This window comes from Oncorhynchus clarkii, unplaced genomic scaffold, assembly GCF_045791955.1.
Source record: "Oncorhynchus clarkii lewisi isolate Uvic-CL-2024 unplaced genomic scaffold, UVic_Ocla_1.0 unplaced_contig_358_pilon_pilon, whole genome shotgun sequence".
Lineage (NCBI taxonomy): Eukaryota > Metazoa > Chordata > Actinopteri > Salmoniformes > Salmonidae > Oncorhynchus > Oncorhynchus clarkii.
Window position 1 is genome coordinate 86,072 of NW_027257955.1, and position 18,929 is coordinate 105,000.

The window sequence follows — 18,929 nt, forward strand, 5'->3', positions numbered from 1 at the left end:
GTTCGGGGATGTTAGCTAACTACCTGGTGAAATAAGTAAAATAGCTAGTTAACATGTGCGACTAGCCTAGTGCTATTTTAGCTATTCAGCTTGCTGAATAGTAACGTATATATGAAATTAAATGGGCGGGGGGGGGGTAACTATCTATACGACCGAAATTTGTTTTAAAACACAGTGAATAATATACACTGAAAGCGTCTCAAGAGCTCTAATGTTTCGGTTTTGTTTCGGCTAGAAAACTCCCGAGGTGTCTGACTGGCTGTTGTTGATGACGGTGGAGAAACACCTCGTCCACTAGATTATACGTCACAGACGCACATCCGCTATATCTGCTGACTGGAGTGGGGTAAACGCAGTTTAGGAAAGACAAAGCTGGAATGGCACTTTTTTTTGGTCGCAACAATTAAATTCACATAGAAATATGTGTTATAGATATGTAATTCTCATTGAAAGCCAGTCTAAGAAGAGGTAAATCTGTTCTATGTGTTATAGATCTGTCATTCTCATTGAAAGCTAGTCTAAGAAGAGGTAGATCTGTTCTGTTTCTATTTCTACGTTGGTGGATGGGCATCGTCCTCTGGTTCCAAAGGGCTACATATTTTAATACAGAAATAGAAAGTTGTTTTTCACAAGTATTTCACTACAACCGCAAAAACATTGTCACCAGTGCTGTTTGTCGTCCTGGTAACACAGTCAATCTTTTTGATTCGACGACCGGAGTTGGAATCGCAGACAGCATCATAATTAATAAAATCTAATTATAACCAAATAATGGGTCGTGCTCATTATACATACATTGTGATTTAGTTTCGGTATCAGACTAACTTTTGTGTTGTGATTTTGTTTGCAGAGCGTACTGGCTGGCAGTTTATCGGAGAAGGAGGTATACGGCGCGTCATCCCTGCGTATAGTCTCATCTATGAAGCGCGCAATACCCAGTATCAAAGGAATTTAACATAGTGGCTTTGAGTTTGAATAAAAAACAGTTCATTTAGTAAATCTAGCCTGCTGTATTTTTTTTCAAGACATAGACCTAATGCCTGCGCCTTATGTAAAAAAAATAGTATTAGTTAGCTTGTCCACTATAACAACAGGTTCAAGCGTAACCAGATAAACTTGGCTTTGGAGACCAGACTACTTTCAACGCGCACTAATCCCGTGTCTCTGTCGCTAGAGTAGTGACTTCAACTAACTTTGGCTGCCATCTAGTGGAAATGAAGGGTACCTACACTGGACAGCTAGTTGTCAAAGTCAAAGTAGGCTTTTAATAATATATACCATTTAGCAGATGCCTTTTATCCAAAGCGAACTGGCTACATGGTTGTGGAAACAGATCCTAGAAACAGGATTATAATGTTGATCTCATGGATGGTCAGTCCTTGCCTCTATTGGTCAGTCCTTGCCTCTATTGGTCAGTCCTTGCCTCTATTGGTCAGTCCTTGCCTCTATTGGTCAGTCCTTACCTCTATTGGTCAGTCCTTACCTCTATTGGTTAGTCCTTGCCTCTATTGGTCAGTCCTTGCCTCTATTGGTCAGTCCTTGCCTCTATTGGTCAGTCCTTACCTCTATTGGTCAGTCATTGCCTCTATTGGTCAGTCCTTGCCTCTATTGGTCAGTCCTTGCCTCTATTGGTCAGTCCTTGCCTCTATTGGTCAGTCCTTGCCTCTATTGGTCAGTCCTTGCCTCTATTGGTCAGTCCTTGCCTCTATAGCTCTGTCTATGAATTTGAGAGTGGTTACATTTCTCCAGCCCTCAGCTTTTTACCAAAAGAGGAGCAAGGAGACTTATTGTTTCTCCTAATGATTGGCACTTTAAGAGGTTTAAAGATGCAGATGAAATACATACCAAAATATGTTACAGATACTATACAAATGTCCCATCACTCAGACAGTTAGTGAAAACACAGCATCCAGCACAGCAAACAATCAATCAAATGTATTTGACATCAAAATAATAACTATAGAGGGTGCAGCAGTTCAACGCCTCAGGAGCAAATGTCAGTTGGCTTTTCATAGCAGAGCATTCATAGATTGAGAGAGAGAGAGTCAAAAACAAACATGATCACGGGTAAGACAACATGACAAGTCAACACATCCGTTGAAACAGGTAAAACAACATGACAAGTCAACACATCTGTTGAAACAGGTAGAACAACATGACAAGTCAACACATCCGTTGAAACAGGTAAAACAACAGGACAAGTCAACACATCTGTTGAAACAGGTAGAACAACAGGACAAGTCAACACATCTGTTGAAACAGGTAGAACAACATGACAAGTCAACACATCTGTTGAAACAGGTAAAACAACAGGACAAGTCAACACATCTGTTGAAACAGGTAGAACAACAGGACAAGTCAACACATCTGTTGAAACAGGTAGAACAACATGACAAGTCAACACATCTGTTGAAACAGGTAGAACAACAGGACAAGTCAACACATCTGTTGAAACAGGTAGAACAACAGGACAAGTCAACACATCTGTTGAAACAGGTAGAACAACAGGACAAGTCAACACATCTGTTGAAACAGGTAGAACAACATGACCAGGACAAGTCAACACATCTATTGAAACAGGTAAAACAACATGACAAGTCAACACATCTGTTGAAACAGGTAGAACAACATGACCAGGACAAGTCAACACATCTGTTGAAACAGGTAGAACAACAGGACAAGTCAACACATCTGTTGAAACAGGTAGAACAACAGGACAAGTCAACACATCTGTTGAAACAGGTAGAACAACAGGACAAGTCAACACATCTGTTGAAACAGGTAAAACAACAGGACAAGTCAACACATCTGTTGAAACAGGTAGAACAGGACAAGTCAACACATCTGTTGAAACAGGTAGAACAACAGGACCGGGACAAGTCAACACATCTGTTGAAACAGGTAGAACAACAGGACAAGTCAACACATCTGTTGAAACAGGTAAAACAACAGGACAAGTCAACACATCTGTTGAAACAGGTAAAACAACAGGACAAGTCAACACATCTGTTGAAACAGGTAGAACAACAGGACCGGGACAAGTCAACACATCTGTTGAAACAGGTAGAACAACAGGACAAGTCAACACATCTGTTGAAACAGGTAGAACAACAGGACAAGTCAACACATCTGTTGAAACAGGTAGAACAACAGGACAAGTCAACACATCTGTTGAAACAGGTAGAACAACAGGACAAGTCAACACATCTGTTGAAACAGGTAGAACAACATGACAAGTCAACACATCTGTTGAAACAGGTAGAACAACATGACAAGTCAACACATCTGTTGAAACAGGTAGAACAACATGACAAGTCAACACATCTGTTGAAACAGGTAGAACAACAGGACAAGTCAACACATCTGTTGAAACAGGTAGAACAACAGGACAAGTCAACACATCTGTTGAAACAGGTAGAACAACAGGACAAGTCAACACATCTGTTGAAACAGGTAGAACAACATGACAAGTCAACACATCTGTTGAAACAGGTAGAACAACATGACAAGTCAACACATCTGTTGAAACAGGTAGAACAACATGACAAGTCAACACATCTGTTGAAACAGGTAGAACAACATGACCAGGACAAGTCAGCACATCTGTTGAAACAGGTAAAACAACATGACAAGTCAACACATCTGTTGAAACAGGTAGAACAACATGACCAGGACAAGTCAACACATCTGTTGAAACAGGTAGAACAACAGGACAAGTCAACACATCTGTTGAAACAGGTAGAACAACAGGACAAGTCAACACATCTGTTGAAACAGGTAGAACAACAGGACAAGTCAACACATCTGTTGAAACAGGTAAAACAACAGGACAAGTCAACACATCTGTTGAAACAGGTAGAACAACAGGACAAGTCAACACATCTGTTGAAACAGGTAGAACAACAGGACCGGGACAAGTCAACACATCTGTTGAAACAGGTAGAACAACAGGACAAGTCAACACATCTGTTGAAACAGGTAAAACAACAGGACAAGTCAACACATCTGTTGAAACAGGTAGAACAACAGGACAAGTCAACACATCTGTTGAAACAGGTAGAACAACAGGACCGGGACAAGTCAACACATCTGTTGAAACAGGTAGAACAACAGGACAAGTCAACACATCTGTTGAAACAGGTAGAACAACAGGACAAGTCAACACATCTGTTGAAACAGGTAGAACAACAGGACAAGTCAACACATCTGTTGAAACAGGTAGAACAACAGGACAAGTCAACACATCTGTTGAAACAGGTAGAACAACATGACCAGGACAAGTCAACACATCTGTTGAAACAGGTAAAACAACATGACAAGTCAACACATCTGTTGAAACAGGTAGAACAACATGACCAGGACAAGTCAACACATCTGTTGAAACAGGTAGAACAACAGGACAAGTCAACACATCTTTTGAAACAGGTAAAACAACAGGACAAGTCAACACATCTGTTGAAACAGGTAGAACAGGACAAGTCAACACATCTGTTGAAACAGGTAGAACAACAGGACCGGGACAAGTCAACACATCTGTTGAAACAGGTAGAACAACAGGACAAGTCAACACATCTGTTGAAACAGGTAAAACAACAGGACAAGTCAACACATCTGTTGAAACAGGTAAAACAACAGGACAAGTCAACACATCTGTTGAAACAGGTAGAACAACAGGACCGGGACAAGTCAACACATCTGTTGAAACAGGTAGAACAACAGGACAAGTCAACACATCTGTTGAAACAGGTAGAACAACAGGACAAGTCAACACATCTGTTGAAACAAGTAGAACAACATGACCAGGACAAGTCAACACATCTGTTGAAACAGGTAAAACAACATGACCAGGACAAGTCAACACATCTGTTGAAACAGGTAGAACAACAGGACAAGTCAACACATCTGTTGAAACAGGTAGAACAACATGACCAGGACAAGTCAACACATCTGTTGAAACAGGTAGAACAACATGACAAGTCAACACATCTGTTGAAACAGGTAAAACAACAGGACAAGTCAACACATCTGTTGAAACAGGTAGAACAACAGGACAAGTCAACACATCTGTTGAAACAGGTAGAACAACATGACCAGGACAAGTCAACACATCTGTTGAAACAGGTAAAACAACAGGACAAGTCAACACATCTGTTGAAACAGGTAGAACAACATGATCAGGACAAGTCAACACATCTGTTGAAACAGGTAGAACAACAGGACAAGTCAACACATCTGTTGAAACAGGTAGAACAACATGACAAGTCAACATATCTGTAGAAACAGGTAGAAAAACATGACCGGGACAAGTCAACACATCTGTTGAAACAGGTAAAACAACAGGACAAGTCAACACATCTGTTGAAACAACATGACCGGGACAAGTCAACACATCTGTTGAAACAGGTAGAACAACAGGATAAGTCAACACATCTGTTGAAACAGGTAGAACAACAGGACAAGTCAACACATCTGTTGAAACAGGTAAAACAACAGGACAAGTCAACACATCTGTTGAAACAACATGACCGGGACAAGTCAACACATCTGTTGAAACAGGTAGAACAACAGGACAAGTCAACACATCTGTTGAAACAGGTAGAACAACATGACCAGGACAAGTCAACACATCTGTTGAAACAGGTAAAACAACATGACTAGTCAACACATCTGTTGAAACAGGTAGAACAACATGACCGGGACAGTCAACACATCTGTTGAAACAGGTAGAACAACAGGACAAGTCAACACATCTGTTGAAACAGGTAAAACAACAGGACAAGTCAACACATCTGTTGAAACAGGTAGAACAACAGGACAAGTCAACACATCTGTTGAAACAGGTAGAACAACAGGACAAGTCAACACATCTGTTGAAACAGGTAGAACAGGACAAGTCAACACATCTGTTGAAACAGGTAGAACAACAGGACAAGTCAACACAGGCCTTCTCCTCCTCCATATCTGGGAACACCAGCCTTCTCCTTCTCCATATAAAACCAGCCGGCTCCTCCATATCAAGGAACACCAGCCCGCTCCTCCATATCAGGGAACACCAGCCTTCTCCTCCATATCAGGGAACACCAGCCTTCTCCTCCTCCATCTCGGGGAACACCAGCCCACTCCTCCCTATCTGGGAACACCAGCCTTATCCTCCTCCATATCAAGGAACACCAGCCCGCTCCTCCATATCTGGGAACACCAGCCTTCTCCTTCTCCATATCAGGGAACACAAGCCTTCTCCTCCTCCATATCTGGGAACACCAGACATCTCCTCCTCCATATCTGGGAACACCAGCCTTCTCCTCCTCCATATCTGGGAACACCAGCCATCTCCTCCTCCATATCTGGGAACACCAGCCATCACCTTCTCCATATCATGGAACACCAGCCTTCTCCTCCATATCTGGGAACACCAGCCCGCTCCTCCATATCAGGGAACACCAGCCTTCTCCTCCTCCATATCTGGGAACACCAGCATTCTCCTCCATATCAGGGAACACCAGCGTTCTCCTTCTCCATATCTGGGAACACCAGCCTTCTCCTCCTCCATATCAGGGAACACCAGCCTGCTCCTCCATATCAGGGAACACCAGCCTGCTCCTCCATATCAGGGAACACCAGCCTGCTCCTCCATATCAGGGAACACCAGCCTGCACCTCCATATCAGGGAACACCAGCCTGCTCCTCCATATAAGGGAACACCAGCCTGCTTCCCCAAAGTGATCGATAGTATATCGGCTCTGTGATGATTGTGATTCTGAGCTCTCATGCTCATACAGTGAGATATGGTCTTCACTGATCTCACTCTGCGTCTCACTGATCTCACTGATCTCACTCTGCGTCTCACTGATCTCACTCTGCGTCTCACTGATCTCACTCTGCGTCTCACTGATCTCACTCTGCGTCTCACTGATTTCACTCTGCGTCTCACTGATCTCACTCTGCGTCTCACTGATCTCACTCTGCATCAATGATCTCACTGCGTCTCACTCTGCGTCTCACTGATCTCACTGCGTCTCACTGCGTCTCACTGATCTCACTCTGCGTCTCACTGATCTCACTGCGTCTCACTGATCTCACTGCGTCTCACTCTGCGTCTCACTGATCTCACTGCGTCTCACTGATCTCACTGCGTCTCACTCTGCGTTTTACTGATCTCACTCTGCGTCTCACTGATCTCACTGATCTCACTCTGCATCTCACTCTGCGCCAGCTCCGTCTGTGGCGTATTGAGGCAGGACTCGGTTGTATACGGATGGTCGTGAGCTCTTTAGTGAGCTCTCTTCGCCTCCTCCGTTCAGTCGCTTTTGCTTGACTCTGAAGATAGTGATGTTGATCGGTCCGTAACCCCCGACATTTAAAATGTAGGCGCCAGCAGAGGGTTTCAAAGTAGGCCTATGACTCCTTTCCAATCGGAAACTCCCGGTTGCCGCATCGAAAGTGCCCTTCGTCGCTAAGTCTTCCTCCACGAAGTGCTGTCTGCAGATCCTGCTAACTAGAGCTGGCACTTCCTTCCTCTTCAGGACATACATGGAGCCACTTCTTCAAACGTTGTGGGTCCTTGAGCAGCCGACGGGGATTTTGTTTGGAGCCAATTCATACAGCCTGGCGCTATACAGTTCATGTTTTAATTACTACGTGTTGTTGCCATCTTCGTTGTCTACCACCTAACCTCACTCTCTTCGATTCACTCTCCGTGTGAAAACTCAACACCACAATCTGCTGATTCCTGCCAGTTGTTACTATGGCAATTTAACATGGCGCTGACCATATCTGAAATAAACCTTGTCGACGATCAAAATACTAAATATAAAGATGTTTTTTTTTATGTTAAATGCACATGTTTATTATTAGTGGATTGAATATATCTCTTTGCTTATATTTATTTCCTAACGTGTTTCCATTCCCATTTAAGGCAATATCTTATTCAGTCAAACAAATATAATATACAAATTAGCAGCTTGGTCGATACTGCTTCTATATAGTGTAACAATTCAAAGATGTGGCTGTATACAGTCCACTCAGACCTGTCCTGACACGTTGTTATCTACCTTCCAGTCCTCCATTCACCCACTCAGACCTGTCCTGACACGTTGTTATCTACCTTCTAGCCCTCCATTCACCCATTCAGACCTGTCCTGACTGACACATTGTTATCTAACTTCCAGTCCTCGATTCAGAATAACTAATTTCTGTAAGTACATAGATGTAGATAATGAATGTTCACTAGTGGCTAACACAGTAAAAAAATATTAATTTAATCTTTATTCAGATACAACATTTTTGCATTAATCAAATTATTATTACAAATCAGCATCTGTGTTTTTTTTTCTGACATTCATTCATGAAGTAACAAGGAAATGTTTTAATAACACTGATGGGAACATTCATAAAGTAGCTAGGAAATGTTTTAATAACACCAATGGGAACATTCATGAAGTAGCTAGGAATTTTTTTAATAATACTGATGGGTACATTCATGAAGTAGCTAGGAAATGGTTTAATAATACCAATGGGAAACATTCATGAAGTAGCTGGGAAATGTTTTAATAACACTGATGGGAACATTCATAAAGTAGCTAGGAAATGTTTTAATAACACCAATGGGAACATTCATGAAGTAGCTAGGAATTTTTTAAATAATACTGATGGGTACATTCATGAAGTAGCTAGGAAATGTTTTAATAATACCGATGGGAACATTCATGAAGTAGATGGGAAATGTTTTAATAATACTGATGGGAAACATTCATGAAGTAGCTAGGAAATGTTTTAATAATACCGATGGGAACATTCATGAAGTAGCTAGGAAATGGTTTAATAATACAGATGGGAAACATTCATGAAGTAGCTAGGAAATGGTTTAATAATACCGATGGGAACATTCATGAAGTAGCTGGGAAATGGTTTAATAATACAGATGGGAAACATTCATGAAGTAGCTGGGAAATAGTTTTTTTTGTCAGCAACTTATCATCGTTATCAGAACTACGTTATCACATTTTTATACAACTTTAGCTTGAAGACTAGGGGCTCTATTGAATCCACTACGCCCAAGTTCAGCTTTACAGCGTGATTGAAATGTAAAGGCAATGCATTCAAGGTAAACCCTGCACGTGTCGGCTCAATCCGAAATGACCTTTTATATTTTTATAGCGGAACCTGTAACGCTTCAGCTGTAAAGACTGAATAGAGCCCTGGTGCACAAATTAACTCAATGAAACCAAAATACTAAATTCATGAAGGTTATAATTAAGAAATACACACTGGGTCCATGCTTTCGATCATAAGCAACCGTTTCCATTTTAAAAACAGGTTCTCCGGCACAAAATGCTGATCAGGAAATTAAAATCCTAAATTTACTGAAGAGTGAATTGAATAAGGAACTACCTCTTTCTTCAGCCTTGAACACAAACACAGTGCTATTGCCTAATAACCATATTGAATAGACTATATTACAGGAACACCTAAATGTAGGACCGACAACGTTGATATTGCCTAATATCCATATTGTGGAAAGAATTAAAATCCAATGTATTTATTTATAAAGCCCTTCTTACATCAGCTGATATCTCAAAGTGCTGTACAGAAACCCAGCCTAAAACCCAATGTTTAGAATATGGTATGTTTACAGGTTTAACTCTCATTATCATCCTACAGATGGCAGTCTCATTTATCATCCTACAGATGGCAGTGTCATTATCATCCTACTGATGGCAGTATTGCAGTCTCATTATCATCCTACAGATGGCAGTGTCATTATCATCCTACCGATGGCAGTATTTCAATCTCATTATCACCCTACAGATGGCAGTATTGTAGCCTCATTATCACCCTACAGATGGCACTATTGCAGTCTCATTATCACCCTACAGATGGCAGTATTGCAGTCTCATTATCACCCTACAGATGGCAGTATTGCAGTCTCATTATCACCCTACAGATGGCAGTATTGCAGTCTCATTATCACCCTACAGATGGCAGTATTGCAGTCTCAACTGTGTGGAATATCACAAACCTATGAAAATAATCAACTTTGTCACAGTGAACACACTAAATTCGGGACGGACAATCGATTGTGAGATACGCCATCTACTTCTTATGTGATACATTTGGGTTGTGGGCTCACATTTGTACTTTTTCTGAGATCTTTGCCGAGCAGGAAACAGCAGCGTACTGCTCCTGCAACCAACACAAGCATAGGGCTGTAACGTGTGCCATGTTATCTGATGAGAACTGCTCCTGTAACCAACACAAGCCGGAAACAGCAGCATACTGCTCCTGCAACCAACACAAGCATAGGGCTGTAACGTGTGCCATGTTATCTGATGAGAACCGCTTCAATTTAGCCTACTAGTAAATCCCTGATTGTAATTAGCTGATACGCATTTTCTGCCAGAGAACCTGTTTTAAAATGGAAAATGGTGGCTTACAGATACGTTTTATATTCCTCCATTTAATAATTACATTTGACAACTTTCCAAATCATATCATTAACATCTGAGGGTTCATATTTCTATTCAATCAATCCAAAATCAAAATCAAATACAGATTTTAAATTGTAACTTTATTGTAATTGTAATCATGTCTCAAGAGGAAAAAACTAAAGTAGGAATATTTTGGGGGGGGAAGATTTGATATAAACAACATGATTTAATGTGGCATCAAAAACAACAGTCAAAAACATAAGTCAGAACACTAGTCTTGTCTATGCTCTCATGTGATTTCAGATTCTCTGTCCGGGAAAATGTCTTTCCACAATTAGGTTCCCGAACTAAAACTCTATCCAAACTGTGTTTATGTTCTCATGCCTTTTCAGGTTCCCTAACTTGGAACAATGTTAAGGCTTCTCTGCAGAGTGTATTCTCTTATGTTTGTTTAAGTTCCCCAACTGGGTAAAACTATTTCCACACTGGGAACAGGGGTAAGGCTTCTCTCCAGAGTGTATTCTCTTATGTTTATTCAGGTTCCCTAGCTGGATAAAACTCTTTCCACAATGGGAGCAGTGATAAGGCTTCTCCCCTGTGTGTGTCCTCTCATGCTCTTTTAGGTTCCCTAACTTGGTAAAATCCTTTCCACACTGGGCGCAATGGTAAGGTTTCTCCCCTGTGTGTGTCCTCTCGTGCTCCTTCAGATTATCTAACAACCTAAAATTCTTTCCACAATGGGAACAAGGGTAAGGCTTCTCTCCAGAGTGTATTCTCTTATGTTTGTTCAGGCTCCCTAACTGGGTAAATCTCTTTTCACAATGGGCGCAGTGGTAAGGCTTATCTCTAGAGTGGATTATCTCATGCTTTTTTAGGTTTCCTAACTGGGTAAAATCCTTTCCACACTGGGAGCATTGGTAAGGTTTCTCCCCTGTGTGTGTTCTATCATGCTCTTTCAGATTATCTAACAACCTAAAATTCTTTCCACAATGGGAACAGGAGTACGGTTTCTCTCCAGAGTGTATTTTTTTGTGTTTGTTTAGGTTCCCTAACTGGGAAAAACTATTTCCACACTGGGAGCAATGGTAAGGTTTTTCCCCTGTGTGTGTCCTCTCGTGCTCCTTCAGGGTATCTAACAACCTAAAATTCTTTCCACAATGGGAACAGGGGAAAGGCTTCTCTCCCGAGTGTATTCGCTTATGTTTGTTCAGGCTCCCTAACCACATAAAATTATTTCCACATTGGGAGCAATGATAAGGCTTTTCTCCTGTGTGTATTCTCTTATGTTTGTTCAGGCTCCCTAACAAAGTAAAACTCTTTCCACACTGGGAGCATTGGAATGGCTTTTCTCCTATGTGTGTCCTTTTATGCTCTTTCAGCTTCCATGACCACTTAAAACTCATATTACACAGGGAGCAGTGATGTCGTCTCGCTGGTTTGGGAGTCTCTGGGTCTGGTTCCCCTGAAGGACTCTTCCGTCTGTCAGAGTGAGAGGCTGGTCTCTTTCCTGCCAAAAACAAAGAGTATTTGGTTAAACTGAGAGACATGAATGAAATCTCCTCATGATAAAAACTGTCTTCCTATGAGGTTTAATCTAGAGACTAGATCCCTCATTATAAAACAGTACATTTGGATCGTGAATACTGATTGGTTAATAGCCGTTAGTTATTCATGATGATCCCTGGGTAATGCCTGTTAACAATTATATTTGAATTATCCCTATACAACCACTGTCCCAAGGCCAAGCCAGGCAATTTATAAACTAATCTCCACTGTCCCACAGCCCAGCCAGGCAATTTATAAACTAACCTCCACTGTCCAGCCAGGCAATTTATAAACTAATCTCCACTGTCCAGCCAGGCAATTTATAAACTAATCTCCACTGTCCCACTGCCCTGCCAGGCAATTTATAAACTAATCTCCACTGTCCCACAGCCCAGCCAGGCTATTTATTAATTACACTATTAGCTTGTGTTTCTTGCATCTGCAAACAGCTAGTTTTGTCTTTAATTAGCAAGTTGTTCCTCAATCTTGTTAGCCGCTAAATGCTAATCGCTAACTTAGCTAATAAATGTACTGAGTAAGAGCAAGCGTAATGTTATTTATTTCACCTTTATTTAACCAGGTAGGCTTAACTTAGGTAACAAGTTCTCATTTACAACTGTGACCTGGCCAAGATAAAGCAAAGCAGTGAGACCACAAACAACAACACAGAGTTACACATGGAATAAACAAACATACAGTCAATAATACAGTAAAACAAAAGAAAACAAAAAGTCTATATACAGTGAGTGCAAATGATACGGAAGTTATTATAATTAGCTATACAGCCTGATAACACCAGTGATGGTGTAGACCTAAATCAGCATGTGGTTTGTGCAACAGTGTCTTCTAAATTAAAAGAGGTACAACGCAAAGCAAGAAGAAGCTACATGAAGAAGCTAAGAGAAAACATTCAATGTTGCCAAAGATTATAGGGTCCCCCTAGGAAACACCTATCAACACATTAGTTCCTACCCTGTCACAACCTCCCTGGCATTTTCATTTGTTGTTATGTCAACGTATTCAAAGTGCCCACTATTATATTCTAACTGTATAATTAGAATAGACATTCTAGTCCCATGATTCCAACAGTTAACCCAAGTGTTTTGCTCTAAATTGCAAGTCAAATTGCAAGATTTGGTAAAAATAAGGCCCAGATTTCTTGCCCATATCGAGCAGCCCTACGTGGCGGTGTGGAAATTATCTCAAATGCAGGAATTGTTTAACATGATGACTGTTTGGGGGGGGGGGGGGGGGGGTTGAAGTTGAATTGAACAGTATAAACCAATCAGAATGGAGAAAAACTCATTGAAATCACTTGGAATATATGTGCTGCCACCCTAAATTCACTCACTACTCATAAAGCAAATTTAAAACTTTTATTATTAAAAAAACATTTCAATACAGTCAAATAGTTAATAACTTCACCTCAAGCTCAAAAGGGATATTAAATGTCTGCTTCTTGTTGTTGTTAAACCCAATTTCTTTTAAAATTCCATGATAGAACATTGACCATATCGTCCAGTCCTGATCTAAAGTGTAATTAATAACTCCACCTCAAGCTCAAAAGGGATATTAAATGTCTGCTTCTTGTTGTTGTTAAACCCAATTTATTTTAAAATACCATGATAGAACATTGACCATATCGTCCAGTCCTGATCTAAAGTGTAATTAATAACTCCACCTCAAGCTCAAAAGGGATATTAAATGTCTGCTTCTTGTTGTTGTTAAACCCAATTTATTTTAAAATACCATGATAGAACATTGACCATATCGTCCAGTCCTGATCTACAGTTAATAACTCCACCTCAAGCTCAAAGGGATATTAAATGTCTGCTTCTTGTATGTTAAACCCATCTACCAATGGGTGACCTTCTTTCTTTGAATTTATATATTTTTTGTAAATACACTACCGGTCAACCGTTTTAGAACACCTCCTCATTAAAGGTTTTTCTTTATTTGTACTATTTTCTACATTGTAGAAAAATAGTGAAGACATCAAAACTATGAAATAACACATATGGAATCATGTAGTAACCCAAACAAGTGTTAAACAAATCAAAAAATATTTTATATTTGAGATTCTGCATATAGCCACCCCTTTGACAGCATTGCACACTTGGCATTCTCTCAACCAGCTTCATGAGGTAGTCACCTGGAATGCATTTCAATTAACAGGTGTGTCCAAACTTTTGGCAGGTACTGTATATAAAAAAGTTAACCAGTTTAATTTAGACAAATATAAGATTATGCAATGTCCTATTTAAACATGCCTGAACTCCAACATATAGATCTTAAGGATAACGATGCATGTGGTTTCATTTGAAAATGACTAACTTTATATGTGCACGTGCTCAGTTGGACTTTTACATGGAATCGCCCTTAAAAATATTGTGAATATATATATTGGGAATCATTTAATCCATTAACATTTTGTTGGTGGATCAAACTCATGGAAGCTTTATAGCGGTAGTCTCCTTTAACACCTGATTTACTGACCACAAGGCACATCTCAACAGGTGGTCCAGCTAAGTCATGTCATGACACATCTCAACAGGTGGTCCAGGTAAGTCATGTCATGCCACATCTCAACAGGTGGTCCAGGTAAGTCATTACACATCTCAACAGGTGGTCCAGGTAAGTCGTGACACATCTCAACAGGTGGTCCAGGTAAGTCATGACATCTCAACAGGTGGTCCAGGTAAGTCATGACATCTCAACAGGTGGTCCAGGTAAGTCATGTCATGACACATCTCAACAGGTGGTCCAGGTAAGTCATGTCATGCCACATCTCAACAGGTGGTCCAGGTAAGTCATGTCATGCCACATCTCAACAGGTGGTCCAGGTAAGTCATTACACATCTCAACAGGTGGTCCAGGTAAGTCATGACATGACACATCTCAACAGGTGGTCCAGGTAAGTCATGACACATCTCAACAGGTGGTCCAGGTAAGTCGTGACACATCTCAACAGGTGGTCCAGGTAAGTCGTGACACATCTCAACAGGTGGTCCAGGTAAGTCATGACACATCTCAACAGGTGGTCCAGGTAAGTCATGGCACATCTCAACAGGTGGTCCAGGTAAGTCATGACACATCTCAACAGGTGGTCCAGGTAAGTCATGACACATCTCAACAGGTAGTCCAGGTAAGTCATGGCACATCTCAACAGGTGGTCCAGGTAAGTCATGACACATCTCAACAGGTGGTCCAGGTAAGTCATGACACATCTCAACAAGTGGTCCAGGTAAGTCATGACATGACACATCTCAACAGGTGGTCCAGGTAAGTCATGACACATCTCAACAGGTGGTCCAGGTAAGTCATGACATGACATCTCAACAGGTGGTCCAGGTAAGTCATGAAATCAACAGGTGGTCCAGGTAAGTCATGACACATCTCAACAGGTGGTCCAGGTAAGTCATGACATATCTCAACAGGTGGTCCAGGTAAGTCGTGACATGACACATCTCAACAGGTGTCCAGGTAAGTCATGACATATCTCAACAGGTGGTCCAGGTAAGTCATGACATGACACATCTCAACAGGTGGTCCAGGTAAGTCATGACATGACATATCTCAACAGGTGGTCCAGGTAAGTCATGGCACATCTCAACAGGTGGTCCAGGTAAGTCATGGCACATCTCAACAGGTGGTCCAGGTAAGTCATCACATCTCAACAGGTGGTCCAGGTAAGTCATCACATCTCAACAGGTGGTCCAGGTAAGTCATGACACATCTCAACAGGTGGTCCAGGTAAGTCATGACATGACACATCTCAACAGGTGGTCCAGGTAAGTCATGACATCTCAACAGGTGGTCCAGGTAAGTCATCACATCTCAACAGGTGGTCCAGGTAAGTCATCACATCTCAACAGGTGGTCCAGGTAAGTCATGACACATCTCAACAGGTGGTCCAGGTAAGTCATGACATCTCAACAGGTGGTCCAGGTAAGTCATGACATCTCAACAGGTGGTCCAGGTAAGTCATGACATCTCAACAGGTGGTCCAGGTAAGTCATGACATCTCAACAGGTGGTCCAGGTAAGTCATGGCACATCTCAACAGGTGGTCCAGGTAAGTCATGACATCTCAACAGGTGGTCCAGGTAAGTCATGGCACATCTCAACAGGTGGTCCAGGTAAGTCGTGACATCTCAACAGGTGGTCCAGGTAAGTCATGACATCTCAACAGGTGGTCCAGGTAAGTCATGACATCTCAACAGGTGGTCCAGGTAAGTCATGACATCTCAACAGGTGGTCCAGGTAAGTCATGACATCTCAACAGGTGGTCCAGGTAAGTCATGACATCTCAACAGGTGGTCCAGGTAAGTCATGACATCTCAACAGGTGGTCCAGGTAAGTCATGACACATCTCAACAGGTGGTCCAGGTAAGTCATGACACATCTCAACAGGTGGTCCAGGTAAGTCATGACACATCTCAACAGGTGGTCCAGGTAAGTGTTTTATTTGTGTTTGTCATTTACTGTATTTACGTTTATATAAAGCTTTTCAACAGGAAACGTTACAACAACAAAAAATCACTGGAGGACGTATAACAATACCTACAGAACAACATATTCAAGTGTAGAATTGTCTTTTAAAACCACACATTATTTCACTAACTGCAGAGTTTGTCCTTACTGGTGTTAATCAGATCAATGTTTTATAAGATAGTACTCACTGTATTTACTGGTGTTAATCAGATCAATGTTTTATAAGATAGTACTCACTGTATTTACTGGTGTTAATCAGATCAATGTTTTATAAGATAGTACTCACTGGTGTTAATCAGATCAATGCCCCGGTTTTATAAGATAGTACTCACTGTATTTACTGGTGTTAATCAGATCAATGTTTTATAAGATAGTACTCACTGGTGTTAATCAGATCAATGTTTTATAAGATAGTACTCACTGGTGTTAATCAGATCAATGCCCCGGTTTTATAAGATAGTACTCACTGTATTTACTAGTGTTAATCAGATCAATGCCCCTGTTTTATAAGATAGTACTCACTGTAATTACTGGTGTTAATCAGATCAATGCCCCTGTTTTATAAGATAGTACTCACTGTATTTACTAGTGTTAATCAGATCAATGCCCTTGTTTTATAAGATAGTACTCACTGTAATTACTGGTGTTAATCAGATCAATGCCCCTGTTTTATAAGATAGTACTCACTGTAATTACTGGTGTTAATCAGATCAATGCCCCTGTTTTATAAGATAGTACTCACTGTATTTACTAGTGTTAATCAGATCAATGCCCTTGTTTTATAAGATAGTACTCACTGTAATTACTGGTGTTAATCAGATCAATGCCCCTGTTTTATAAGATAGTACTCACTGTAATTACTGGTGTTAATCAGATCAATGCCCCTGTTTTATAAGATAGTACTCACTGTATTTACTAGTGTTAATCAGATCAATGCCCTTGTTTTATAAGATAGTACTCACTGTAATTACTGGTGTTAATCAGATCAATGCCCCTGTTTTATAAGATAGTACTCACTGGTGTTAATCAGATCAATGCCCCTGTTTTATAAGATAGTACTCACTGTAATTACTAGTGTTAATCAGATCAATGCCCCTGTTTTATAAGATAGTACTCACTGTATTTACTGGTGTTAATCAGATCAATGTCCCTGTTTTATAAGATAGTACTCACTGTTTTTACTGGTGTTAATCAGATCAATGTCCCTGTTTTATAAGATAGTACTCACTGTTTTTACTGGTGTTAATCAGTTCTCCAGTCTTCTCTTCTTCGTCCTCCTCCAATGTGACAGTAATCTCCCCCTCTTCCTCCTTCACTCCAAAAACGTCTTCCTCCTCTTTCACTGTGACAGTCATCTCCCCATCCTCCTCCTTCATTACAAAAACTGTATCTTCCTCTTCCTTCACTGTAACATCCTCCTCCTCTTTCACGCTGAAAGCCTCTTCCCCTTCTTCTTTCACTGTAACAGCCTCACCTTCTACTTCTTTCTTGACGGTAACAGTCTCCTCTCCCATGAGATTTCCTTTCTCCGTCAAGCAATTCTCAGTGTAGCTTAGTAAACTCATGGTCGGGGATGTTAGCTCATTAGCATTAGCGACTGGACTAGTGTTAACTTAACCAGACAGCTAACAGCAACAACGTCAATACGACATTAAATGGGATAACTAGTTATTTCACACAGAAGTATGTTTAAAACATAGTTGCAAATTAAACCAGGAAATTGTCTAAAGAACTCGAATGTTCCGACTTTGTTGTCTAGCGAGCTACCGAGGTGGCTGCAGTTGTTGAAGAAGCTTTCCGTCCACTAGATTATACGTCACAGTAGCAGCGTGGCCTGAAAGACACATATCGCCATCTGCTGTCTGGAGGGAGGAAACGCATATGACTATTATATCAACACATACAAAGAGCAACAAGTGTTGATTGATTAGTTCAGATATAATAAATAGATATGATCAAAATAAACACCTACAGTTATTGACACCCTTGATAAAGCCGAGGGGAAATTTCGAGGGGAAATCGGGACAAGTCTCTGAATGCCCTTGAGTGGCCCAGCCACTCTTCAGAGAAGAATGGGATCTGCAGAGAATTGGAGAAACTCACCAAATACAGGTGTGCCAAGCTTGAAGCCTCATACCCATGAAGACTCAAGGCTGTAATCGCTGCCAAAGTTGCTTCAACAAAGTACTGAGTAAAGGTCTGTATACTTTGTAAATGTGATATTGGATTTATTTATTTTTATATAAAAACCTGTTTTTGCTTTGTCATTATGGGGTATTGTGGTATCATTATGGGGTATTGTGATGTCATTATGGGGTATTGTGGTGTCATTACGGGGTATTGTGATGTCCTTATAGGGTATGTGTGTATAGATTGATGAGGGAAAAAAATGATTAAATCAATGTTAGCTGTGATGTAACAAAATCTGGGAAAAAGTCAAGGGGTCTGAATACTTTCTGAATAC

General features: G+C 40.8%; 1 protein-coding gene across 1 annotated transcript; it reads right to left on the bottom strand.

The window, feature by feature from the left end:
* Positions 1-10,840: 10,840 nt before the first annotated feature.
* Positions 10,841-18,030, bottom strand: LOC139394242 (zinc finger protein 135-like). Its single transcript, XM_071142267.1, has 2 exons — positions 17,694-18,030; positions 10,841-11,934 (listed from the first exon to the last, which is right to left on the bottom strand). Exons 1-2 carry the CDS (start codon positions 18,028-18,030, stop codon positions 10,841-10,843), a joined length of 1,431 nt encoding a protein of 476 aa, XP_070998368.1.
* Positions 18,031-18,929: the final 899 nt, after the last annotated feature.

What these genes read in the sequence shown, in the direction of transcription:
- LOC139394242 (XM_071142267.1), bottom strand. Translation starts at nt 18,030, where the DNA reads ATGAGTTTACTAAGCTACACTGAGAATTGCTTGACGGAGAAAGGAAAT. An exon ending in GATTAACACCAGTAAAAACA is followed by an intron (nt 11,935 to 17,693) that starts GTGAGTACTATC and finishes TGTTTTTGGCAG; the next exon opens with GAAAGAGACCAGCCTCTCAC.